Source organism: Leptosomus discolor, chromosome 15 (assembly GCF_034619465.1).
Source record: "Leptosomus discolor isolate bLepDis1 chromosome 15, bLepDis1.hap2, whole genome shotgun sequence".
NCBI classification, from domain to species: Eukaryota; Metazoa; Chordata; class Aves; order Leptosomiformes; family Leptosomidae; genus Leptosomus; species Leptosomus discolor.
In genome coordinates, this window is record NC_141405.1 from 2,138,702 (window position 1) to 2,165,514 (window position 26,813).

At 38.5% G+C, this 26,813-nt stretch overlaps 1 protein-coding gene across 4 annotated transcripts in view; it reads right to left on the minus strand.

Moving 5' to 3' along the window:
• Positions 1-26,813, minus strand: part of PRKCA (protein kinase C alpha) — a 151,200-nt gene that overhangs the window by 35,038 nt on the left and 89,349 nt on the right. For all 4 annotated transcript variants that reach the window (XM_086473814.1, XM_086473813.1, XM_086473812.1 and 1 more), the window contains exons 4-8: positions 18,654-18,765; positions 17,798-17,926; positions 6,558-6,714; positions 6,328-6,462; positions 5,486-5,582 (exon numbers count right to left, since the gene is read on the minus strand). In XM_086473814.1, the coding sequence (XP_086329940.1) occupies positions 5,486-5,582; positions 6,328-6,462; positions 6,558-6,714; positions 17,798-17,926; positions 18,654-18,765 (630 nt within the window). The remainder of the gene's footprint in view (positions 1-5,485; positions 5,583-6,327; positions 6,463-6,557; positions 6,715-17,797; positions 17,927-18,653; positions 18,766-26,813) is intronic.

Here is a 26,813-nt window from a genome sequence, read left to right on the forward strand (position 1 = left end):
TCATAATAGTTATGCTTAGAAGCACTGAGCTGTCACCCAAACGTCAGCACTGACTATGCACTTCCAACATTCAGATACAAGATCTACCCTGTCCTGAACTCTGTTCACTCTCTCCTTATGTTTCGACCTGTTTAGTCTGCAGAAGGAAGCTACAGGTCTAGCTTCTGTACCGCCTTCATCAGGGACTCCACTGGCACAGAGCAGCTGAACACGTCACTCATGTAACAATAACCTGAGAACAGCCAAAGCCACAGCACCGGGGGTCCAGCCCCACCAGCCCCAGTCCTTGGGAAACATCGCAAAGCCAGGTCATGTCACTTCTTGGCAGCAAAAAGAGCCCATCAGGCACCGGACAATGACAAATTAGAGCTCCTGGATGGTTTATCTGGTACCTGGATCAACCCCAGAAAGAGAAGACTGGACACACAGCATGCAGCCAGTATGGCCACTTTCCCTGCGTACCCTGCCTGGCCTTCCTGCTGCACACAGGTTTATGGATCTGGCCCAATACGTCGACTAACAGCTGAAAATGGTACCTGCTTTTACTAACACTGACTGGTAGCTATTCTGCAGAAAAAGTCCTTGGCAGAATAACATCATCTTATTGTGGAGTGATTCTACTGTTATTCATTTAAGTAAATGGAATGGCACAAAACTAGCAGCCATGAAAAGCCACAGATGTCTCTCAGCTGAAATCTCCACACAAACATCACTCGAAGCTAGAGGCCACAGCGCTAGATGGGACAGATGTCCCCAAGGAAGCTCCTCCCAAGGTCCACCAGAATGGTCCCCCATGGATCCCCACAGCGGGGACAGCAGTCTGAGCTCTCTCTCAAAAACTAAGGGAACAATTTTGTTCTACTGAAACCCACACAGAGAGCTACACTAAAGGAAATAATTAAAAGAAAAGAAAGTGTCTGACATCTTAAGAGTATATACCAGGAGGACTGTTACATATCTTTCCCACAGATGCCTGAAAATGAAGATTATATGAGCAGTAACCTATTCCTTTGTAACAACTTGCTCGGATCACTTCCCTTACCAAAGCAGTCTGTAGTGACCCAGATTTGCTCCCACCACTTAATATACCTTGTACTTCGTAAGGGTTATAGCAACTCTGATATTTTTAATTAAAAAAGTCATTGATATGAACCATAACAGCTGCTTTATTTTTAATAACATTTTCTGTGACGGTGATGTGGAAAGAAGGGGATGGACAGAACAATTAACCAGCCTACTTTTAAACTAGTATTCTGTTATTGTTCTAAGGTGACAGTCAAGTATCAAGAAGTGCTTTACTAAGCAGCAAATTACAGAAAACAAATTACAGACAAAACTGAAATAACTTTCTACAACAGGAGTTTCAGAATTCACACATTTCTTTTCCCAGTGCCCTAAAAGGCAAAACCACATTACTGCTCAAATCATAACCAGGTATGAAAAATACAGTAAGGTTGCATTAATTCAATATTCTGCTTTTTTCTTTGACTGGCAAAATACTGTAACAGGAAAATAAGTATATTGCAAATAGTAGATACTGCAGTTAAAAGACTTGCTAGTTTGGGTCCATGGAGCCACCTGGGACTGTTGGGAGTTCCCATGGTAACCTCAGCACGGACAATTATGGAGCAGCTACAATTATTCTGAATATGCCTGTTGAGAACGGAGTTTCATTTTGAGACGGCCACAAATTATGCCAATCTGGAGAGAAAATTCACAACCAAAGGTTAATACCAAATGAAAAACAGTGACAGATTTTATCCTGCCTCCACTTCCTACAGGAGTATATTTTTATCTTTAAATATTAATAATGATGTATCATCTATAAATCACTGAAGGCAGATTGGATCACACTGCTAAATGAACAGATAACTGATTCGTAAGTTTTAGTGATAGGTCAGATCCAGAAAACAGACAGATTGATTAAAACTTGTATAGAAAATACTGCACTGCACCTATGCATAATATACCTGCATATAGATAATACATAGTATATAAAAAGAAAACTCCTTGCAATAAAATCTATAAATACTTAGTGAGGTCACTGCGTGACTCCATTAACGAAACCACCCTCCTCCTCAACTCTTCTCTCTCTTCCAAATTTGGTCTCATTTGTTGGACAGGATCTGTAACTACTGGGCACAGGTCAGGTGTTAACTGTTCAACTGGTTTAGATCTGGCAGAATGGGCCACAAGGAGACTTTTTCTCATGACAAACAGTTTTTATTATTCAACTACAAATGTAATTTGAATGTTTGAATCTATTATTTTTTTACTTATTTATAATCTCGCATAGCTATTTTATGGTAGATTTACATTGAATAAACGACTTAAAGAATCTGTGCCGGAAGGTCCAGTAAGTAAAGCAGCATACCAGTGGTATTTGCATGACTAATAACCACATTTAAATAAGAAGTTTGGGTTGTTAAAGTGGAGGTAGAAGGATGTGATAGGATTGTGTAAGCAGTCTGAAATCAATGAGAGCTTGAGGCCAAATCTTAAAGATGTCTGTCGAGCTGTAGACGCAGGCAGATATTTTAAAAATTCTCCTTGATTTAAACGGGAGGTAGCTCCTAAGGGCTCTTGGAGATTCTACTAAGGACAGTTCTAAACTTTAGTCAAAAGGGCAAAGTCAGTTTTAAGAATGTCTTAGACTTTTTTTTTTTTAAGACCAGAAACTGGTTTTGGAAATTTCATATCTACAGGTTCTCCGATCTTTTATAACCTGAAAGTATTCGTATTCTTTCTTAATATTAAGCAATGAAATTCTCATCCTCAAGTTTCTCTATTCTTGCATAGATTTTGTTCGTATATAGGTCTTTACTCTGAAGACCACCATTACTCATTTTAAGTATTTGACATTAGTAATGCAATACTTTTGTAGAAATTGTTGTAATTTTGTACTCAAAACTAAAGCAGCGTAGCTTGGATATCAATCCCACTGTCATATACCAAAAAGTAGACCAAGCACCACAAACGTAGACTTGATTAGCAAGCACTCTGAAGTTACTCTTTTCTATAAACTGATAAACGAGAAGATAGCCTGGTACGACCTCTCGGTCTATCTATATTCTTCCTGACAAATACACCCCCTAGAAAAATGGCAGACAAGATCTGCAACCTTCTTCCTGTAAGGTTTCAAAGTTGATTTCAGAACAGTGGAAATATTTATTTAGATGATGTCATTAAATCACAAATAGCAGCATATTTCTCAGTGCTATCTACTTGTTCCTTAGTAGAGGGTACCTAAAATAAAATGCCTATGGAAGCCAAGATATAAATCATAAGAAAAATAATGTAAAAGATGATCAGAGTCAGCACCACTTATATGCCATACCAGAATAGCTAATAAGTTAAATACCACCATTCAGACATCTGTGCTGTTAATTCTTATAACCCATCACAGTAATTCCCCTTGAAACCAAGTACCAATATTAAGAGCTGCTTTCCCTCTGTTCCTTCTCACAGTGGTAAACTCTGAGAAAGAGTAAGAAATCCTTCCACTATGTAATACTGCCTTATACTAGCCTTGGTCTAGCTACAATTACACATTTTGTTGGGCTACCAATATTCGTGTGTATGATCACTAAGTTTTAAAACTGTTCATTATGCAGCTCCATAAACGACGTTCCTGGAGACACTGTGTTCACTGAAAACCTATTCCCTTCCCTTGATTAATTCAGACCACTAAAATAGCACCGACCAGGCTACCTCCAGAACAGGGAAAGCCTCAAATACATAGTGCTGAAGCTGAACTAATTAGACTGTAAGACAGACTAATTATTTCTGAGGCAGAGCTGACCCTATTTGAAGCTGCTGTTTCTGGGCCCCAGTCCAGTGGCTCTACACGATGCAGCCTCTCAGGATTTCTACTCCACTTCATTGCAGGACACAGATAAACCCCGACTGTTCATTCTGCAACCAATATACTTACAGTGGGCTCAAGAAAAAACCCATGAAGATTGTAAATTCAATATGCAAACATACTGCATATAATAACTGACATTTTAAATAGACAATCTTAGTGACTTGTCTTCGTGCTGCCTCTGTTCTGAGAAAAATCAAGCAGATTTCTGTACCTGTATCACCAACATACACACATCCACCCAATTCCAGACTCTGTATATTGCACAGAGGCATGTAAGGGGTGAAAAGATTTTCTTTTGAAGCTATTCTTTCTAGGGAGGATAAGAAGTAAATATGATCTTGGATAGAAAATGACCTAGTGCAGCAAAGTAAAATCACACTGGTCAGATCACAATTGTAAAGAAAGGAAAATGGAATGGAGATTCAAATACTTCTCAAATGTATAACAAAAATCATAGTTCATGCTGCAGACAAAAGTATGGTAGCTGATCCAAATGTGTTCAGAAGAAATTGATGCACCTTTTATTTTTCTTTCTTGAAAGTTGAACATGTGCCGTTTTTCCTCACTTTCTTGGGTTAACCCATCTTTTATAATAACAATGTAGAATTCTGCCTAATGGTGAACATAAAAAATTGCCATTTCAGGTTGAAAGGAACAGGCATAAGTGTTTGTTTATGCACAATAGGTACATTAAGTAATTTTTGGATAAACAGCTAGATTAAAGTTGTAAATGTTCAACCAGAAAAAAGAAAACAATACTGTGGATTGGACTATTTCAAATTCAGCTGGAAAGAGCAGTCAAGTCAGATGAGCCGAATCCAGCACAGCCATTAGCAAAACACCTCCCTCCCAAAGCATACCCTTCCTGTTGCTGGGTTTAACGGCCAGCAAGTATTTTGCTGTAATATCAGCTGTAGTTGTCAAAGAGGCAGTGTTGCTGCCTAAGTCTGTTCATTAAGAAACAACTCCCTTGCACGGCACAGTGAGACCATGCTTGTGACTACCAACGACTCCAGTCTGCACCACAGAAGGCGGGAAGAATGTGTAAAGTACTGCTTTTCTGCAGAGTTTCTTTTCTGCACATAACCAGCAATACCTCTTATCCTTAAAAACTTCCATACTCACATTATAGATATCAGAAATTCAGATTACAACCTTCTAAAAAGATTTTGAGGCTCCAAGTAATCAGTAATTAATATTGTAAATATTTTCTTTTAAAAATAAAACACAGTTACTGTGAAACATTCTAAGCGTTAAAATACTGTTGTTTCTGAGAATTTCCTTTGTCGAATAATGTAGATACTAGCGATTACAGCTGGCAGATTTTGCAGCAAGTATTAAAAGACATTGAAATGATCACATATACTTGACAGAAAATATTTTAAAATACCAACTTACAAGTGTCATAGCACAGAGCCTGAACTGTCAGAAAAATGATACCACTACTGAATGAAACCATTCGGTCCAATCTTCAAGAAACCCAAAGGCACATACTGCTGTCACAGGCAACAGAAATCGTAGCACTCTCATATACATCTTTTAATGGGCTCTTTTTTTTTTAATAAAGTGAAAAATGTATGCAATACATAGTTGCGCCCACTTGTGTTTAACCCTCACCTCAAACTTCTGCCGGAGCTCTGCATTTCCATCTTCATCAGCATCTGGAATTGGAACATTATAATATTCACCTTCTTCTTGATTCAGCAGCTTGTACCTGTGGAACATTTGAGGGGGAAAAAAAAAAAAAAAAGAGTTTTATTCCTGTTAGATTTAAAATCTGATTTAGTTGTTTGTGTGTGGTTTGTATCAATGTCACAGGTATGTAAAGACCTGCTTTCAAAGATCTAAACCCAGAAACAGAATACATTTACCCTAAAATTAGACCTTTAATCCCAAACTATCTGCCAAAGCAGTTTAATAGACAAGGAAGTTCTTCCCACCTATCCTGTGATATGATGGGAGACATCAACCCTGAAGAACCTTTGTCTCCAGTGTTTCTATAGCCCTAAACAATTGCCTTCGATGAAGTGTACTTTTGAGAAGATGTGATGAGTTCAGCCTCTAGTTTGGTAGGTAATAAGATGGCATTTCATAAAATCAGTTCCCATGTACTTTGAATCTGCAGAGCTATATATAACATGATACACTTAGTAATGAATATAACATATTTGAGATAAAAATAAAATTCATATCACAAGACTATGTACACAGAATTGAGTTTGCAGCAGCTCCTGGCTCCAGCAGAATTTTCATGAACACCACAAAAGAAAAGCATTCCTTTTATTATCCTCCTTTGTTATATAGAGCCTATGTTTCCTAGGTTTAGTTGCATTTTCAGTGAATTCATAGCCAGAGATGCAGTGAAAACCTCCAAAAAAGGTAGATTATTTTGAAGAGAAATACTGGTGTCAAACTTTTTGCGATATATTCTCTCCTCCTCTCTTTTCAGAAACTCTTACCATCCACTGGCTGGCATTTTCATAAGCTCTGACACCCCAAATGAAAGAGATCCCATGAAATCATTTCTTGTTGTTCGATCCCAGTCCCAGACTTCTACGGATAACCGTCGATCTTTGTCTGTAGGTTTTAATTTACTGAAAAGGAGAGAAATAGAAGGGTTTGCAATGCAATGCTGAACTAAATGACTCAATACATACAAAGATACTACATGAAAAGGTGTTAAACTTACAATGTGAATGACTCATTCCAGTCTGGATTCAGAGTAGAACGGATGGTTTTTGTTTTTTGTTTACTTTCATTCTTTGGATCTGGGATGAGCTTCAGTTTAACATAAGGATCTGAAAGTCCGTTTGGATCCATGGGAATTAGGTTTTTTGCTTCTCGCACTGTCAATATAAAACACAACTAATTTGTATAGGATTACAAATCACCATTAAGAAAGCAGTAACATGTCAAACCAGAGTTTTTGAAACACGCTGAAAAATGAAGCAAATAAGGTGTGAAACCCACTTGTCAGACCTGGCACGGAAGAAACTACTTGCTGTAAACTGAGGTTGCACTTAGCAATATATTTGTAAGAATGGTAGAGAGATATTACAGGAGAGAAGAGCAATTCAGAAACGACATGCAGCTTCCAGGCAGCTCTTTTCCTGCAATGGAATGATTAAATGTCCTAATCCCTCACTAGAAGTTTTTAAGCAGGCAGCAACTCTTTGTGTTTTTATTTCCTCATCAGTCTTCGGTTATACACCTACACGGCTATCAGCCAAACTCTAGAAGGGAGATAGCCAGATGACAACCGATTTCATAAGACAGGTTATTTGATATAATGCCTCATTGGAAGGTATCTAACTCTAAACCTCCCTCAGGTGCCTGGTTCATTAGCTGTCAGATGGAACTGCTGTAAGCATTATGTCATGACAGCAACCAAAGTAAAAGCACAGAGAAGACAAGTTTAACTTCAGCTTCACAAAAATGTAAATGCAGCTTCTATTTTTGCAATGTCAAAGGAAGGCATAAAGTGAGTTAATATATCTCATGTTGCTACCAGTCCCCCCAGAGAGAGAGACAAGAATAGCCCGCAATCTGCACGGGGTGCCGTTCCCCGCAAGGCCACATCCCTACGTGGAACAAGGCAGGCAAGGGTGGGTTATGGAGGCATTTGTCGGGGACTCGCCAGCTTTCGGGTTTCAGTCTGGCTGGAGTTACTGCAGCAGTGGGGGTTCGTTAAGGAGTTCAGGAGTCACTGCAGGGGAGTGTAGTATTGTAATGGATAAGCAAAGACAGCACTTCCCTCCCTCTTGAGAGGACCAGCATAATGCCTGTGTAACATGTATAAGACATGTAAGGTTTTATTCTGGGTTAAGAGCATTCAGCCATCAGCTTCTGCTGAACCTAGAACAGGTGAATTTTCCTCCCGCTGTGAAACTCCATCCCACCCAAACTGGTTGTGCTGCGATGAAGGGCAGTGATTGAGCTGGGATGAGGAATCCAGAGCTGATATCTGGGCATCTCAAAACCTCCTGGGAGCAGTAATCCTCTGAGCTTGTTTTGGACAGAGAACAGCTTTCATTTGAGAATTCCTTTGTGAGATTCATAGTTTAAGATTAGATTTGTTCCTGGAAGGAAAATCGCACAAATCTTTGAAGGTGACTTAGTCACTAGGGTATGAAGGAAGGCCAGCACTTAAGAGTGACTCAGTAGAGATATTACCCCAGATTGACAGTGCTCTCAGCTACTGCTTTCGCAGTGTCAGCATCTGAAGGGCTTTTTTAATTAATCTATCTAACTGAAGAAATCTGAAAGGAAATTTAGGAAAGATCAACCCTTAAGTCACCTAATATTTCTTGATGGAAAACATTTCCCACAAAAAACCTGAACGTTAGAATCACTCAAGAACTCAATCAGAACTAATACAAAAAACCCCAAAACTTGTCAGGATCTTCAGCAACAGACAGTTACTGTTTGCTCAAGGCACTCTCCTCCTCTTCCTCCAGATTTAAATGGCATCTTCATACTGTGAACAAAAAATATGTGTTGTTTACTCTCATCTCTGTAGAATAAGAGGACAGATTTTGGGCAAGCCAAATGACTTGTAAACCAGCTGAAGTACAGCTCTTCGAAATGTCCTCTGACAGGAAATAAAGGCAGGGCTGTGGCGGATTGACAACTGTGTGCTACTGCTTCTGTAAGACTGCAAAAGATGGGCAGTGAATGCAAAGCGCAGGGCAGATATTACTGTGCTTTACTTCAGGACAGTGAAATGCAAGATTGCGGTGTTGACAACACCCCCATTATAACATAGAACTGAAGGACATTTACAGACTCATGCAGCAGTTCTGTTCCATTTCCTATATACCAAGGGAGACACAGAAAACACATAATTTCAAACCGTTTGACCTGCTCTGTTTGTTTAATGAGAGAGTATTAGGTGTGGTAGAACAAGTTGGAAGAGAGAAACACCAGATATAACTGGTACCTTATATACAAAATAGCTGTAGAAAGAAGGTAGAGTACAGGAATGCAACCTACTTACTTGTAACACACTAGTTTATTTGTCAAGATAACTCTCATGCAGAACAGATACCCTGATGTAAATGAATTATTGAAATTAGATCATGGCTGGAAAGGAATGACATTAACTCGAACCAACAGCTGATACCGATTAAGTTATGTTTCTTAAATTTGTGTTTTTAAAATGAGAGACAGAAAATGCTTATGGGCTAAAGTTTTAAAATAAAATATAATTCTATTCACTAACTATATTACTCAAATAATTGTACCAGAAGAAATACACTGTGTTTTAAAAGAACAGATCAGAAACAAGCCTCTTTCTTGCAGAGGATTTAATCTGCAGTTTTCCACAATCCCTGTATAAAGCTGACAGGGCTTTGAAATTGGGGAAATGATACCTTTCAGTCCAGAGAGAGTGTCTCCACCTCATTTACCCTGACTTTGCTCTTTGAGGGTCTCTGCACCCAGCGGTCCGCTGGAAAGCCACTTCTGTTTTCAACCCGTGAAAAAAAGTCCCGTCCCACCCAATATCAAAGTTTAGCACACCGAAAGTGATCTTCAAATACTTCTGAGGAATAACATCAAGATTAAATAACTTATTTTAGTTAAATATTTACAATCCCAAAGGGACTGAGAACCATAAAGTGAGTGAAGGAAGAAGTGACAGCCTTCAATGTGAATTGCTCGCTCTCTCATCGTGTATTTGGTTTCATTTTGTTGGGGGTTTTTTGTCTTCTTGTGCATTGGCACTTGTGACTGCACTACCAAGTCTGGCACATGAACTACTACTTCAAAATCCACTTTTTGATTTTTATTTCTATACTGTGGTTTAGCATAAGTGAGGAACAGAACTCTACATGTTCTACAGCTTCCCAGAAACATACACTAGTAAGTTTTTCATTAAAATTCCTTGAACACTATTGCTTAATTTTAACATGGCACCTTCAGACTGATCCTTTATGTTTAAATTTTACCTGGAGATGCTTAGTGTTAAACCAAGCAGATTTTTGAGAAATTGGCTGGGTAGATGCAGAGCCATTCTCCGAGGCTCAGCCACAGAGAGCTCCCTGGAGAAAGTCATCACTGATTAGCCTTGATACATGCTGCTGAGCCTAGAAAACAACACTGCCAGCAGTGTAAGACTACTTTCTTTTACTGCAAGCACAGAAAGAGAAAAAAGCCCCCTAAATACAAGAAAAAAAGAAGCTTAAAGATGGAAGAAAAGATGCAACATATACTAAACACAGGCTGCCCAAGAAGTCATTATCTCACTCCTTGTTTTAAAGATATCTGGCCCATTCGTACTTTTGTCTGCATAATAAGTACCCTCAGACATCCTTTTTCAACTGACTTAGCACTTCTTTTCTTGAGGAAACAGTATGATGATACTTGTGCTAAATAGTGCTTATAAAGAATTAGCATCTAAGTGGTCCAACTCTTTAAGGGCACCCTGTTTTTAAAGGATAGGTCAGGTTTCTCTAAGAGGATTGACAAGAAGCAGTGATTTCCCTTCCCCACCAAAGGCACCATCTCTTGTGCGTGGCTGAAACAGAAAAAGTTAAATGAAAAATAACTCCCAGAAAATAAATCAACTTACTGTGGCTGAATCCTGCTATAGTTGTTACGACAGCAAGCAATCTCATACTGCTTTATAATCATTAGTTAATCAATCTCAACACTGTGACAGAGACGTTACTCTAATTTATAGATGGTTCAAGTGAGATACAGTTCAGCATTACTTGAAGCATGACTTGGACAGAAACCTAAAATACTACCTGCAAGTTTTCTGTCATAACTATTAAGCATGACGATGACCTCTGAACTGAGCAAAGCAGCTGGTACAAGTCAAATCTCCTAACATTTTGTCCAGATTAGACTCTTAACAGGGACTGAGAAAGGACACAGATGAAAAGACAGTGAAGTATATATTGAAGTTTTGAACAAATCCAACCTTGCCCAGGTTTTCCTTTTAAAAAACAGAAATAGTTGTCAACTTGCCTCAGGGGAAAAATGTGCCGTTTTCCTTCCCATCGTTAATGAGGAAGAGATCATAAACGTTTATTCAGCAGCAAATATAGACCATTCGATGACTGTGCTACGGCTGTTCTATTATGTGCCACTTTTAATCCAGCAGTATCCATCCAGAAGCCATGCCTAAAACTGGGACGCCCACTTTTCCAGGAATAGCATAAAGACATTAGTGAACACAGTGCTGGTTCTTAGGTATTCATACTTTAAATAAATATCTAAATAAGACAGAGTGGGCTGGCAGAGAACAACTGACATTTTATGTAAAGAGAAGAAATTCAGGCAGAATTTTGAGGAATTTGGAGAGCGGATGACAGAACTGGAACTTTTTCCATGAGATTGCATAGGTCAAAAGTTGCCAGCCATATGCAGTTATGGATTCACAACTTCTTGTAATACCAGCAAATAAATTTAGTCATGGGAATGAGTAAATAAATGTTTCTGTCGCTATAACAAAGCTGATTTATTAGCAGCGTGAGTTTACTCAGTTCCTTTTCAAGTGAGTCACAGCTACCTTTTTCCTGAATTCACAAATGTTGATAATGAAACAGTTTACTAATCACAGCAACCATTTCTTGCCAATCTTCTACTCCCTACAGGCAACTTAGATGAGCAGAAATCTCTCTGCCACATGCGAATAGCTGCTTTTAGAAGACACTTCAGGTCTCTAATGGTCTCATCTGGCAAGCTATCTATCAAAATGAAAGAAAAGGGAGACTGCTGTTAGCTCCAATCCATCGTAAAGTTTCTGTCTTCCCACAATAAAGCATTAGTAAATTATTCCATAATTCTCATTACTTCCTGAAAAAGAATCTGCTATAGATTCCGGCGATCTGCCCAGTTTACAGATGCCTTAGATGAGTGACAGAGGACCTTGTATTCCCAGCCAAGGAACTTGCTCCCCAGTAGCTTACCGCACTCCCCTTAATCACCGTTTAAAAGATTTACCCATTACTGAAAATAGCCTTTCTTCCAATTTGTGTACTTGTACCCTCTGTATGCAAAATCCAAAGCTACCCAGGTTTCATTAAAGATTTATTACAAGATTTTATCACAGCTATAACTGAATGCTTGCTTTCTGGAGCTGGTTGTGACTCACATGTACAACTGGCTCCAAAACAAATCTTGCTTTTCAGACAACTTCCAATTGCTATACAGTTTTCATCACTAAAAGGGCTTTCAGATATGAAACTTCTCTCTATTCCATAACTACTCCCCTGCCCAGCTAAAATTTCGTTTAGTATTCCTCCTGAGACCAGTGCCTACTCATTACACCCCATTTCCTGAATCCTGAAGGATGCCAACGTAATGCATGTAGACTATGGGAACGCCTGCACTTCACAGGTGATTTACACACAAGAAATAGATGATTAATTTCCTTCCTAGAACAACACAAAAAACGAACCAATGTTACATGATACTTTATTTCTCTGTATTTATAAAGATATTCTTTCCTACTAACAAAAAAGGTACCATCATCTTTAATGCTATTTAGTAAGCACTTGTGCCTGCAATAGATCCTCTGGTTTCAATTTCAACTGGAAATCTCATAGAAGCAACTGTATTTTACTTCTAAAATAAAATTACCTTTATAAAAATTATCATAATAAAAATATATGTACTCCTGTTAGGACAGCTACTTAATGAAACCTGGGTCTTAACACAAGATGTATCAAATCGTCTGAAAAGGAATGCAGACTATGAAATTTCTAATTGTTATCTGTTTATATTCTTACACAAATATATAGAATTTTAGTTACATTTTTTTACACGCATGCAGATGGCCATTTATGAAAAACTAATGTTTCTTTTGAATACTATGCACTGCCTATTTCTTCATGGCAAAGTCAATGTGATGAATGAAATGGGGAGCATTCAGCTGCTATCAGGGCTGGCATTTGTTAAAGGCACAGCTCTTTCTGCAGAGAACACAGCAACCCTGCAGATTCTGGGAGTGCCAGAAAAGAGAGACGGTATCAGTGAAATAAAACATGTGATTCACATTCTTTGAGATATTAAAAATGCCTCCCACATGGAAGTAATTATTTGGGATCACTTTATTTGGTACTAAAAGCTGGTCAAACAGACAAAATATTCATATTTGTTCCCTTTTAAATTCAGTTGCAGAATATAATTAAATTAATGCTAACAAAGACAGACACTAATACTGACATAGACAGTCATAAAAAAGACTGTTAGAGTGTGTGTGTGGTGGGGTCCTTTAAGGAAATAATTTTTACGAGAATCTAGAAATGTGCCAAAATTCTCCAGTTTGTCTCTCAAGCTTGTTTGGGCAAAGACTCTTAACCCAGCTGTCCACAGCAAGCAGCGTGCAAGACATTAATATGCAGTGCCAGAGGGTGGCTCAGCATTCATACATTCATAAATAATTCGAAAAACGCACGGTGGGGAGCACAGAACTCCTAGGGAGATTATTGTTGGAGAGCCTGCTATGTGCTCCCAACCTCTGCAGAGATCACTGCCAGCTTTCCTCCTCTTTTAAATAATAGAAGCCTCAGTGAAGAGTAAAACACATTTTTCTCTATTCTTTCAGCTAAGAAAAATAGAGTTTAAAACCCCTGAAAACTCAGGGCTGTGTATATATATATTTTAGTAACGTTTCTATAACAGTAGGGTGCATTAGCTGACAGCGAGTCACTAACACCCTGCCTCTAAATTGGTGCCTGTGCCGGGAGGGCAGTCCCTTATTGTCAGCTACTGTCACATCCTACTCTCAGCAACTGACGGGCCACAGTTTAGGATCCCAAAAATGTGGCAGCTTTTTATATGTCAGTGCAGCAGATGGGGTTATTTTCTTACAAAGGTTATTGTTCACTCACTATAAAAATAATTCAAAAATAAAAATAAAAAATCGAACCTGTGATTCAACCACCTACAAACTCAACTCAGAAGAGCTCCAAATGATAAGACGGGTCAATAAGTAAACGTAAGAGTGACAAAACTTTTAACGCACATCAGGAGGAAGAAAATTCAGTGCAAAAAGCACAGATTAAGAATAGCAAAAACTGCTTAACTCTGCCTAAAAGCAAAATCCCCAAGCCAGTCTAACCAATGAAAGGGTCATAAATTCAGTGACTGCAGAAAAAAAGCAATTCAAGACAGTTGCTGTAAAAAGAAAACTGCCAAGATGATTTACTGCAAGTGCAAGAAATTATTAACATGCAACGCAACTCTCAAGCTAGTAGCTACAAAATAAAGCATTGATATTTAAGAACTGCAACACAAATGAGCACTGAATGTGGGATATTGACTAGCTCTGGGAAGATGGCAAGGGTTTTTGTGGAGTACATCAATACAAAATTCCTACTTATTCGTGAAAAAGTGTTGCAGAGTCTCTAGCAGTCACACAGAAAAGACTGCATGTCTACTTTTAAGCACCCAGATTGAAGATTCCACCTAGTAAACCAGAATTAAGTATGTTTACATATAGGACTGAATCATTTCCACCATTAGTTCAACTCAAAACCTGCCAAAGTACTTTGATGTTTTAGCTAATCTGACTGAACCACTGGCCAACTCCATCTGGCAGTGCTCTGCCTTGCCCCTTTCCTAGAATTCACTGGGAACCCCTCCCTGTAATATTTACATTATTTTCTCGGGAAAACACTTAGTAAGCGAGCACTTACTGTGGCTTTTTTGGAAACAAAAGCCACCACAAAACCCCCAAAGCAATTTCATGGAAGCAAAGACAAATTGCCACATACTAAACAGCGTCCCCCAAATGACCACCTCTGGCAGCGGTCATGAAGCGTGCTGCATCCTCCCTGAACCGGGATGGCTGAGTTGCCCATCGAAGGTATTTGCAAGACGCCAACCAGAGTGCAACGTCTGCATTTAGCAGCACAAATGTTTTGCATGCAATCAGGGCTGGCTATGAAAGAATCAGTAGGAACTAATTAACAACCAAAACAGGACGCAGAGCAGAGATATGAAGGCATTCAGCTGAAGGAGTTCAACACCTACAGAATAATTCCTTTGAAAAAGATTCACGTCAAGGCTCAAACTAAACAGCCAATCATTATTTTCCCTGCTGTTCCTAAACCTCCTGGACATTTAATTCACCTCCTTTCCCGAAGCTACAGGCAGTGCTATTGTGCGTGGCAGCTCTGAGATCTGTATATTCTAACACAGCTTTTGTCAATAAATATTTCAGAAGCAATGCCATACTGGGAGAAAAGGAGTCAGAAATTCTTGCATGGCAATATGGTCCATGAGCTGACAATTGCTGATTTCCTTCTCAGTTAAACATGCACAAAAGTTATCTGAAACTTCACGCAGTCTGGGCTTAGTCCGTATAGTATTTTTTATTTAAAAAAAAAAAAAAAAAAAAGACAGCTTACTTTCAAGGGAACCGGCATTTTTATTTAAAGAAATTTTTTGAAAGCTTGGAAATGCTGACAAGCCTCAACCAAACCAATTTAACAGCACTGTGATTGTTAAATACACAACAAGGTTACCGTAAACATTTTTTGTATTGTCCAAAAACCTACGTAATTGTGGGATGTAAATGTTTTGTTTACAAACACAAAAGTAACAGCATTTGCCAAGTACACTCACAGTAAAAAGAGTTTATGAAGAAAACCTATGAAGTATCCGTAATGATTTTACCATATTCGTATCTCAGACAAGAGCTTTTCAAACAACACTGTGAACTAAAAGAATGGTTATTTGTATAATCGTTTCAGAGTGCCTTGGTACCACAAAGACTTGTGATAAACATTTTTGTCCCCAAAAGGATTACAAACCTGCTGAATCATGACAAAATCAGTACCTGTTATTTGTGAGTTGTTTGATTTAAGAACTTTCCTGCAAAGCGGCCTAGAATAATGCAAATATTAAATTTTGTGACTTGGATGATTTTCAAATCAGTTCCTTCTCATGGTACATTACTTTTAGAACCTGCATCACCATCTCTGAAATGCCTCACTAAGTGAAACCACCTTTCTCTTAATGACAGTACCTTGGACAAATTTACCCTCCTACGTCGACAGGAAGATATTTGAAAAGTTAAGCTACAATTAAGTATCACTTGGGATCCGTTCTGATCCTTTCTAACTGAATTTTATCATACTTCTCCTTTTCAATGCATTTTACCAGGTTTGACAGGAGAATATGGAGGTATTCGGATTTAGAGAGAACAAAGCCATGAATGAATACAGCGCCAGGAGGGGAGTCTGCTAGTTCTATAAGCTGTGAAACTTCAGTGTGATGGTCAGATTTCCTTTACGTTGACTACAAGGGGTATGGTCTCTATCGAACTCATTCTCCAAAGAAGAAGTGCAGAGGTAGAAGGAACATCCTCCTTTTGCCATGTAACAGGCTTTAGCCTTTCAACTGAGCAACGCTGAAGCAATACGCAACACTCCACAGCCACAGGTTGCCAACAACTGCATCCAGAAACAAAGGCAGAAGTTGAGATGGTCTAAGGGAACTCCTCCTGTGTCCTGCTGCAACTTTGCCCTCAAATTCAGTTCCATTTTACACCACCAAACAGGCAACGATAAAAGCATTGTACCCTGTTCTTGTTTCATAGTGTAGACACCAAATTCACCTTCTTGCCGTACCAGCTTTTAAGCTGTATCAGTGTACATCTAATGTGGTGTACTAAGACTTGTTGTCTTTAAGTTGTCTTCACTGAAGAAGCAGTGTTGGACACCTGTGTTGACACACTAACCAACCCATTCTCCTGAGGTAAAAGCTTTTGACAATTGGTGGTTTATGCGTTTCCTACGCTATATCACACTTATTTTGCTTCTAGATACTACAGCACATATTTGAAATTTCCTTAAAGTTTTGAGCCATAAAAATTTGGGACTTTCTTTTAGAATTTAGTTTGTTTTACAGACGTGCCTCTAACTATAAAAGAGCCATGAACAAAATTTTCTGTCATTCCTTCCCTTATTTCACTTCTGTCCATCCTAATTCCTGTCCTGCGCTCTCCCTTTGAGTGAATACACTGCACTCTGATTGGCAAAGAACATCTTCTGCATATTTGTGTCCAATAGGAGGAAAAAATCAACAATAAAGTTCACTACCAACTTTACACTTCAGATATGGGATACACTAATTATTAGTTGACCCCAGCCAAGACAGAAAGCACATACAGAACAAACGTAACATGCTGTAAATACACATTCTCATGCAGATCCTGAGCGATAAACTCCGCGCTCTGATACAGCACGAGGAAGTTCAGTTGGAGTTAAACAGCCTATTACATTGTCTATTTAGGGGGACAAAACAGTCCTTCAGCTTGCAAAATACCTTTCCCAGAATTTTTTCTGCAACTTCAGACTCGGAATGGGTCAGTGGAGGTGTGTGGGTGCGCACACAAGCAAAGCTTACTCATAAATCCTGGGAGAAACACTTCCAAGGAAATGAACTGCCACTCTCTTTCCTTCCTTTCTCTCCCTCCTCCCCATTTTAGTAATCTTAATCTTACAGATTGCAGTAATTTATTTTTCATTTTATAACTCACCAGGAGTGACATTTGGGATTGAAACCAAGTTGCCTTTGTTTATGAAATACTCTGGAATGCAGGAAACAAGTCCTCAGCTGATGAAAGTTTAGAGTATTTCTTGTGTTCTGAAGATGATGGGTAACTTCCTGAATAGCTAGCTATCCTACTGGGCTGCTTTCTACATGAAAAACTGACATTACAGTGACTTTTAAATTAATTTTCCTGAGTTTTTAAAGCTATTACTACAGCTTTCATTTTTCTATTTACTTTTATGAACACCAGTTCATACAGTTTCTTGATTCAAGGACATGTTGAATGAAATCCTCACACTTCTGAAGGGAAATACTCTGTCACTGGCTTTAATACATAAAGATTTGATGAAGGTACATAAACCCACAGTGTATATTATACATTTATAAAACCTGCAAAATTCAAAATTAGTTGTTTACCTGTTACTTCCAGTTTGTCACCAGTGACTTCAGCTTTCAGATAAATCCTTCCTCTTTTCTCTGTGTGATCCATGCCACAGAGGCTTGGGACATTTATTACGCATTGCTTATGAACATTCATGTCACAGGCTGTGGATATAAAAATGGTTCAGACAGCTATAAGAAGCTAATAATACGATTACAGTGCAAACACTGAGCAAAATGAAAGTTAAGATTACAAAGCTTAACTGTGGGCAAGACTTTCAGATTACAGCTGCTTGTTTTCCAACTGAACGACATGGCTAGTTTCCATCTTACAACATATTTTGCAGACAGTGAATGAAACAGAGAATAAAATAATCTACTCCAGAAACCTAAAGATATCATTAATGAAGTGCAAGGAAAAAAAAAGTTGAAATGGAATAAAGGCTTGCTGGGAATATGACTAAGAAAACAGAGCACTGGTGCCAGCATTAGCAATGAAGGGAATTAGGTTTAAATTGATTAGGAGATTTTTCTAGCAGGAGACTTCCAAGGCAAATGAAATACAAGGAAAATACTGGACCTTGGCTACCAACTGAACTGAAGTTTCTGTCTTCAACAGCGCATTCACCTGACCAGTCCCAAAAGAGGCTTTCTCAAAACTGCCATGGCAAAGGCTCTTCAGCCACATCAAATGGAACACACCATGTTCTCGGCAACAGAGGTGATTTTCATTAGTATAATATTATAGTACTGAAATACCCACTTGAAATATAACAGCACTATAAATAGCTGACATTTGAAATGGTATTTTCCACAGAAAAGAAGCTGTTACCCAGTGTTTCCACTTACTTTCTAAAATACCCTTTTGGTAACACAGAAAAACTTCACTTACTGTCACATTTCATCCCTTGGTGCAGAAGCCCATAAAGCAGCGACCCACAATGGTCACAAAAGGTCGGACTCCCATATGTGTGGATCTTAAATTTGTGCTTGCTTCTGGGATCCTGAAGGAACAAACAGAAAGAGATTCTCAAGTCATAAAAAATCAGATTGACACCCCTTTAATCTAGTACTTTAAAACCAAAAGCTTTCCAGCTCTGCAACTAATGCTACAGAAAAATATATTCCAGCACATAGCTTATTGACAACCCTTATGGCAGTGCCTACCTCGGTGCAGGTAAATCAGTTCCTAATTTTCCCTTACTTTGGTGTTGTAAGAAAGAGTAAGTCAGCTCCGAGAACACAGGCTTGTTTCTGTGATTCATCTAGAGCAAAACTCCCATTTACTGACTGTACATCTACATAAAGTACAAGGACGGCATTCACCCTGTGGCTAAAGTGCCGTGTGCTGTCTCCTTGTTTACAGTCCGTTATCATCACCGTTCTGAAATGATGACATAAAATACAGCAGGAGAGGAAGGAAGTAACTGTTAGGGGGCTAACATGAAATACAGTCAAATGACCGTAAAGTCAGGATCTTACAGATGGGATCATCGAAATGTTGCCAATTTATAATCTATATTATTGCAAATGAAAGTGAACACATTCTAACTTGGCATGGAGCAAATATTTTAGAGAGACTACTATTCCCACCTGATTTTCGAGCAGAGAAACTTACAGCAAGGACATTTTAAGGCCAGCAGCAGCTTGGAAATGGTTTCTAATTTAGGACCAGTGAAAGGGAATACATCCAAATCACTTACATGTATGACACATCCAAATACATTTGCTGTTTCTCTAGGGGTACAGGTCCCCTTTGGAAAACCAAGAGTATTTAAATAAAAGGAGAAAAATCACACCTTCAGTATGTTCACCCATGTCAGGCTCATTCCACGTATACATAGCCTCAGACCTTCACATCCACCAGACTTGCACAGCCTGTTCCCAGCACTTGGAGATGGGCATTGCCAAAACAAACAGCCTGATAGCTCTACACTTCCGTGCACATCATCGATATTTTGATATCCTTTATGACCAGTTCCAGCCCCGGCTGTATTTTAGTCAAAATTATCACCGCACAAGTCTTGATCAGAAGTTGGGAAGAGCACTAATTCTCCTTCATTAAAAAAATACACTGGAGTTTGAAATCAATTCTTGCTAACATTCTTTACAGAAAGACCATGGAAATCACGAAATGCCAGGTCTTTCATGCATTAAAATACCCTCAATGAAAACACAGCTGCAAAATGAGACATCAAAACGTTTTTCTTCTGTTTGCATTTTATATTACTATGCCTTTATACTACATTAGATAAGAATTACTCAATTGTCTTAAAAAATAAACTCACTTTTCAACTTGCATCTGCCAATAAAAGTCTTCCAAAAAATCAAAAGCAAAGCACTGCATGTTATACAAAATGGAAAACCTGCTAACTCTTTCTTCAAAAATAAAAGAATCCTCTGGTATAAGTGCTTTCTCAAGAAATTTAAGAAATTTGGGAACTTCTAACAGTAATTATCAAAACAATATGACTTTGAGAAGGCAAAATCTTGCCTTCAAAACGTAATATATTTTGCCATATTACGCTTTGTGAAGGTTTTTTTTGTTGTTTTGGTAAGCATTCTTTGTGTGAACTTTTTTGGGGACTGATTCTGAGTTTTATGAAGAATTTACAACCACTGGTTTTCACTGCACAGATAGAAATTGTATCGTATCCAGGATATCCACTAAAGACTTTATACTAAAATTCAAATTGAGACTATTTCAATAGTTCTGTTTGTTATACAGCCCGAGATACGAAATGCAAACTGCTAACAACCATATTTATTTTGTAAACACAGCTAATCTAAATGGAATGACATTCAGTGCTCCTGAGAACATCTGTTTCGTTATTTATTAAAGATATAGCCAATGGGTCTTGCGGTGTGGGGTCATGGGAACATTGCTTTACTAAAGGGTTATCTGACGGATTGACTCGGACTATATGCCTTCCAAACAATTTAAAACACATTTTCAAAACTAAGCCTTCCTTAAATTGCTTTGTTTAGAAGACGTAAGAGGACTTGTTGCTCCATAAATATACACACTTAAATGTTAGTTTGGCAAGCACATCTGTTGCTGCGAAGGACAAAACCCACAGCTCCTAAGAATGACACTGAATAAACAGATTTTTAAAGTTGTGTTTAACGTCTGACAGAAGTGGTATTTATGAGTATAAAGTAATGATATAGAGGGGAAAGAACTATGGGAAATCATTATAGTGAATGTCTCCTAAATACATTGAAACTGTGTATTATACCGAAATTACAGAACAAACACTACCAAATAATTCCATTCCAATCAATGGAATGCATGTGATAATTAAGTTAAGCAGGAGTGTGTGCATGGCTTAAAAATGTTGTGACATGTAAGGACAACTATACTGCTCACTACAAAGCAGCATGACAGCAGCAAAGGCTCACGTATTCCTGTGCATAACTGTGTGCAACTACAAAATACCAGCAAAAGTATTCTTATAAAACAATGGAATAAATCCAGTCACATGAATGAATAAATGAAGTTGGATCAAGCTTTGAACCTGGCCCTGCACGACTCAATGTATATAATTTGAATCATCGTTTGCTTTCTATAATAAATGTTAGTTTTCTCTTGTTGTGTGAAAATGCCTACTGTATGATGTGTAAAATGAACAATTCAGTACGAATTAATTTTTTTTAAGAGCAGTAAGTATGCTCTGACTATTATTAGTTATGATTCTATATGCACACACGGAGTCCCTTATTCCAAGCAGAGCGTGAAGAAAGAGGACAAAGGAAAACAGCACCGAACTACTTGTGAAATGGAAACTTTGCAGGCAGGAAATCTCTCTCTTAAAATCCTTTTAATAGAACTAAATAGAAGAACTTAAAAAATATAAAGGCTAACAAATAAGAGCATGCACTCTTCATCAGTTTAATCCTATTTTCTGTTTCAATCCTATGCGTGTTTTTTATTTTTGGTAAACTAAAGTGTACAAAACATTGTTATTTCTCAGCAAGTCTGAGAACATAAGAGAAAGCCAAGAGATCTCTATACACCCATCATGGATGTTAAACCCTTTTTATCTTATTCCCTGTATTAACATGGGCTTCTCATGCACTGAGAACTACCCTTGAATCTGTAGTTTACAATTTGATTATAAGTACCTGTATTAGTAATAACTACTACATTGCCAGTACTAATTACTTACATTATCAACAGCAATTAACTTCTTAGTTGTTAATGCAGTTTAATACTTCCCAATTCATTAAGTGACTTACACGCAGTATTGAGGAAATAGCATCGTCTTTAATATTTTTCAGCTAGAGGTAAACTACTGACTAAGAGGTAAGCTCCCGTAATTTTTCTCCAAATATCCCCTTTTTAATCAATGTAAACTTTCAATAATTCCTGAAGCATAGCTCGCAGTCATATTTCATAGTAAACACAGGGAGCCAAGCCAGGATATGACAGATGAACTGCCAAATAATGGCTGCTATTTGCAAGAGAACTGAACTTTGCACTAAACTTGGCATAGATTAATTGTGAAATTCTAAAGGGAAAACCCACTCCTGTTTCCAAAATCCATCAAAATTATGAAGGGGGAAAGTGGCAATGGGAAAGCAATGGGACAGCACTTGTTAAGCCGTGATGAACGATATGCTCTATTGAAATTCATGTTATTTTCATGCTAAAAAACGAATTCTCTGCTATTATTAAGACAGTCCCCCATCTTTATAAGTACAACTGAATGCAATATAGTATAATTAAATGGGAAAGGAAACTGGGCAATCAATTTCACAGACATTTAAATATTTGTCTTTGAAAAACCTGTAAATTGGCAGAAATCTAGCCAGTGCTTCGCAATTTGACTGCAGTGCAATAAACTGGAGGTTCAGAGCCTGTAATGACGTACATGGGTGCAGCATCCCTACAAAGATGAACAGCAACTGGGCATCTACACCCCACACAGCTCTGAAAAAAATCAAAATATTATTCATTAGTCTCAAAGCTGAGACACGCTCATGCAGAGACAGGCAGCCATAGGATCACACTGACCAGGAGATCCGCGTTGGACACAGATTGCACTATGTGGACCTATTGAAAGAAAACCAAAAACGGAGCAGAAGCCTTTATAAAATAAATAAATGAGTTTGCAGAAGCGCCTTGCCCAGCCAGCCAGCTCTGGCTCTGCTAAAGGTGGTTCAGATTTGCTCCGCAGCCTGGCTGGGAGCCGGGCAGGAATCCTGCCGCACCCCAGCAGAGGGAAGCAGAAGAACACGGAGGCAGCTCACCAAAAACTACACATTTTTCAATCTATGCATTGCCACTGAACTGCATTTTGCCCCCCTGCAGAGTATTGCCACCATCCCCGCCTTTCTTCTTTGTTTAGCACAAATGAATCCATTTCCTTTATTGAACAGCAACAGAAAGCACCCCCCTGCGAGAAATCATTCCGTAATTTTTCTGGATCAAAGACAGGGGTGTGCAATAATTGAAAGCACACAGTTAACCAGCAGCACATGTCAAACTGTGCTTTAAGACATTACAAAACAGCTTATGAGCATTATAGTTCTGAATTCTTTCTAAAAGCTCCCTTTCGATTAGAATTTTATTCCCCTTGATAGCAACACGGAACCAACTATAATTTTGCAGGCACTAAATCATCGCATTGCTTTTAAATATAAAATATACAAAAAACACCTCGCACGAGGCTGCATCAGTGGAGATTTTCACATAATAAGCAGCATCATATTATTGCTTCCAAAGTGCTTTCATAGTATGTGGCTCAATAGCATCAATAACTTTGTCACCAGAACAGCGTATCGAAGACCAAAACCTCTAAAACTATACCCATATTGTCTTTGACTTGGCGTCTTCTAGGTGACACTGCTAGAACTGGTGAAATTTTTGGAAGGAATTTAAAATAACACTGCAAGCAGATCTGTCAGTGCCAGAGCCTCTACTAGTGACCCAGATGGGGGCAAAAATGACTGGTTTCAGTCATTAATACCAAACACATATACGTTAATAAGGCGTTAGGTAGGATATAAGATTAATTTTTTTTTTAATGGTGAAAGTTCTTTTTTCTATATCTGAACTGCTATTTTTGTGATCATTAAGAAGTAGAAAATGCAAAAATGTCAGTGTAAAAATATTTTGGGAGAAACAGAAAATTTTATTTTCCATTACAAAAATAACTTAAAGGAGTTCTGCAGCAGATGACCCCTAAGGTCCTAAGGTTGTATCACGACCTACAACAATTTTGTGTAAATAAATGCAAATGTATCCAGTTTTCCATTTCCTACGTCCATGACAGAACCACAGGATTGTTCTTCATCCCCAACCAAACACAAATATATCTACTTACTCGTTTAAAAGTCGTAAAGGAAAAGTAAGCTTAAAACATCCAAATTACCTCACTTAGACAAAATAAAAAAATAATTCCTGACCCTCAGTGGCATAAATTGCAGTACTGTTTGAATTTCTATTGAAAACAGATGGGAGACAGTGTATTAAATATATCCAAACCCATAGATAAATCGTTGTAAGAGATAAGAGATCACTGTTCCTCTTTACCAATAGAAAAGCCCTGGAAGACTGGCAGGTCTGTTTTCCTAACATTAATACAGAACTTTTAAACATTTCCCACTGTGGTAGAAACATTGAATGCTACATCTTTGTCCGCCTCCAAATGCCTTTAAAGTATGGATCCTATGGAACGCTGCTCTAACAGATCAATGAAACCATTGCAATTTGTCCTGCATATATTTTACTTAAAACAGCTTCAACTTCCCCAAGCGAATACCAAGTTAATAAAACATATTTAAGAAGAAGATAGCATGCTTTCCTCTGTACGGAGCCAAATCCCACATTCATCCCACGCTCTCCTCAGGCAAACTTCCGAATCATTTATGAAAGTCTTCAGACTCCAGCTTTTCTAAACACCTTCCAAACAGCAACTACAGTATCTAAGACCCCATTAGGTACCACATCTTTGTTTTCCTATAGAGATAACAAAATTCTCGATTGATGATTGGCACAGCATCTTATTTGAGAAAGTTGCTTCATCCTTGAGAAGCTGCAAGAGCCAAGGAGACAGATGCTTCTACTGGAAATAACTTTTAGGGCTTAAAATATGGTTTCTATGATCAGAGCCCAGATGCAAGAAACAGCAAAAAGTCATTGTTTAACTGGTCACCAGCTTTGTTCTTCCCCAGCTGAATGAGGCTGTGTACGTGGGAAAGGGAAAGCAAAGAGAATCTGAGGCTCTTTGGAATGATCAAGATCACACCACTTTTTGTTACAAAATGTACAAATGCTTGAAGTTTGTTTGATACTTTCCCTGCTGCAGCGTGGAAAAGTTTTGTGGCTTTCAGCAAAATACAGTAAAGGATAAGACTTCACAGAATGGTAGGGGTTGGAAGGGACCTCTGGAGATCATCTACTTCAGACTTCTACTGCCTGAAGAATCAAAAATATCACAGAAGAGCTGATGCTGGCAGGGACCTCTGAAGACCACCGAGCCCAACCCCTGGCTCAAAGCAGGGCCAACTGCAGATCAGCTGGGTTCTGCAGTGGTTCATGGGGTTCTCCTCGGCAGCTGCAAGACTCTGTAGAGGTCCAAATCCATCTGCCAAGCACCCCAAAAACGATCTTCCACAGGCTGACATATAGCTACGAAGAGCACCTTCCTGCAATGGAGGAGGAGAGGAATGACATAAGGGTGCTTTCTACACTGACTCTTCCCAGGAATCCTCTCTCCAGGCAGAATTTGGAGTTTCACTGTTTGGAGTGACTCGAAGGAGTAACTCAGAGAAGGCATTCATTCCACTGAGGGCTGCAGCATGGGAAACCGCGCACGCACCTTAACATACCAGTAGGTGTTAAGAGCATAACCGGAATTGCATTCAACTCGACAGTAACAAAGGTAGTGGTGGGATAAGAGAACAAATACTAAGCAAAACTACAGGTAATAAAACCTGTGTAAATTAGTCTTAAAGACTGTACAACAAGGATGCAACGGAGAAGAGGCAGGTGTTTTCCATGATGGATTTCAGAGATAATAGAGGTGAGGAGAGCTTATGCACACACTCAGCAGAGCGCTGTGCAAACACTGCTGTGCTGCTTGCAGACCCGCGCAAGCGCATTTGAGAGCAGCTGCAGTACAGCAACTTCAAAATACAGCCAATGCTCTGTGGGTTCAAGGGTTGGAATTACACTTAAAAATGAAGACCGATTCTCAAGTTCTGCAGAAGAAAAGTCTTCCATGATAATAAATCACACCCCAGCAAAAATAACAAAAAAATCTCTTCCCATCACTGTTAGTAAGGCCACTTCTTTGTATTACTCTGAAGACAGTTAGAAAAGTAAACAAACAGGAAAAAAAATCGTTTTTAATCAACATCAACAATCATCAATCAACTATTTCCTCCTCTATACCTGTATAGAAGAGGACAACTTGACGACATGATTCTAAAGCAGATTTTTCAGTCCCCTCCTGGAATTCATAGTAAATTATTATTTTTAATTAAAAGAAACAGGTGGTCACTGAATCATCTGATTTTGCTGCCTTTTGTTCTTGTTCTTCTTGTATAGAATAGTACTGATTGAGTCGGCAAATGGAGAAAGAAGATCTGCACGACTGTATTCACAGGAATTTGTAATTTTCTAATTACTATAAAGACATTAAATTCGGAAGGGACTTGGTGTTTACCGGCTATTTTTTCTTCATTCTTTTTTAATGAAGAAACTGCAGTATAATTCCAGAAAGTGCATAAACAAAAGATCCTGTCAGAAACTAATTCATGACTAGGAAGAAATGGAGCTAGATTTTGTTTAGATACAACTCAAGGTAACATTACAGTGTATAAATCATTTCAATGTAGATGGAATCCAGGGATCTGGATTCAAAAGGAAGACAGAGGCACAGCTGTATATGTCTTGCTTAAAAAACATTATTATTTAGTCACTTAATTTGTTTGTTGAACATACACACTTTTCAACACAGAGTATCCTTTACACCTTGAACACATTTTACAATATATAGTTTAACAGAGAGAAGTAAATTTAAATGAATTCCCCCTGTACAAA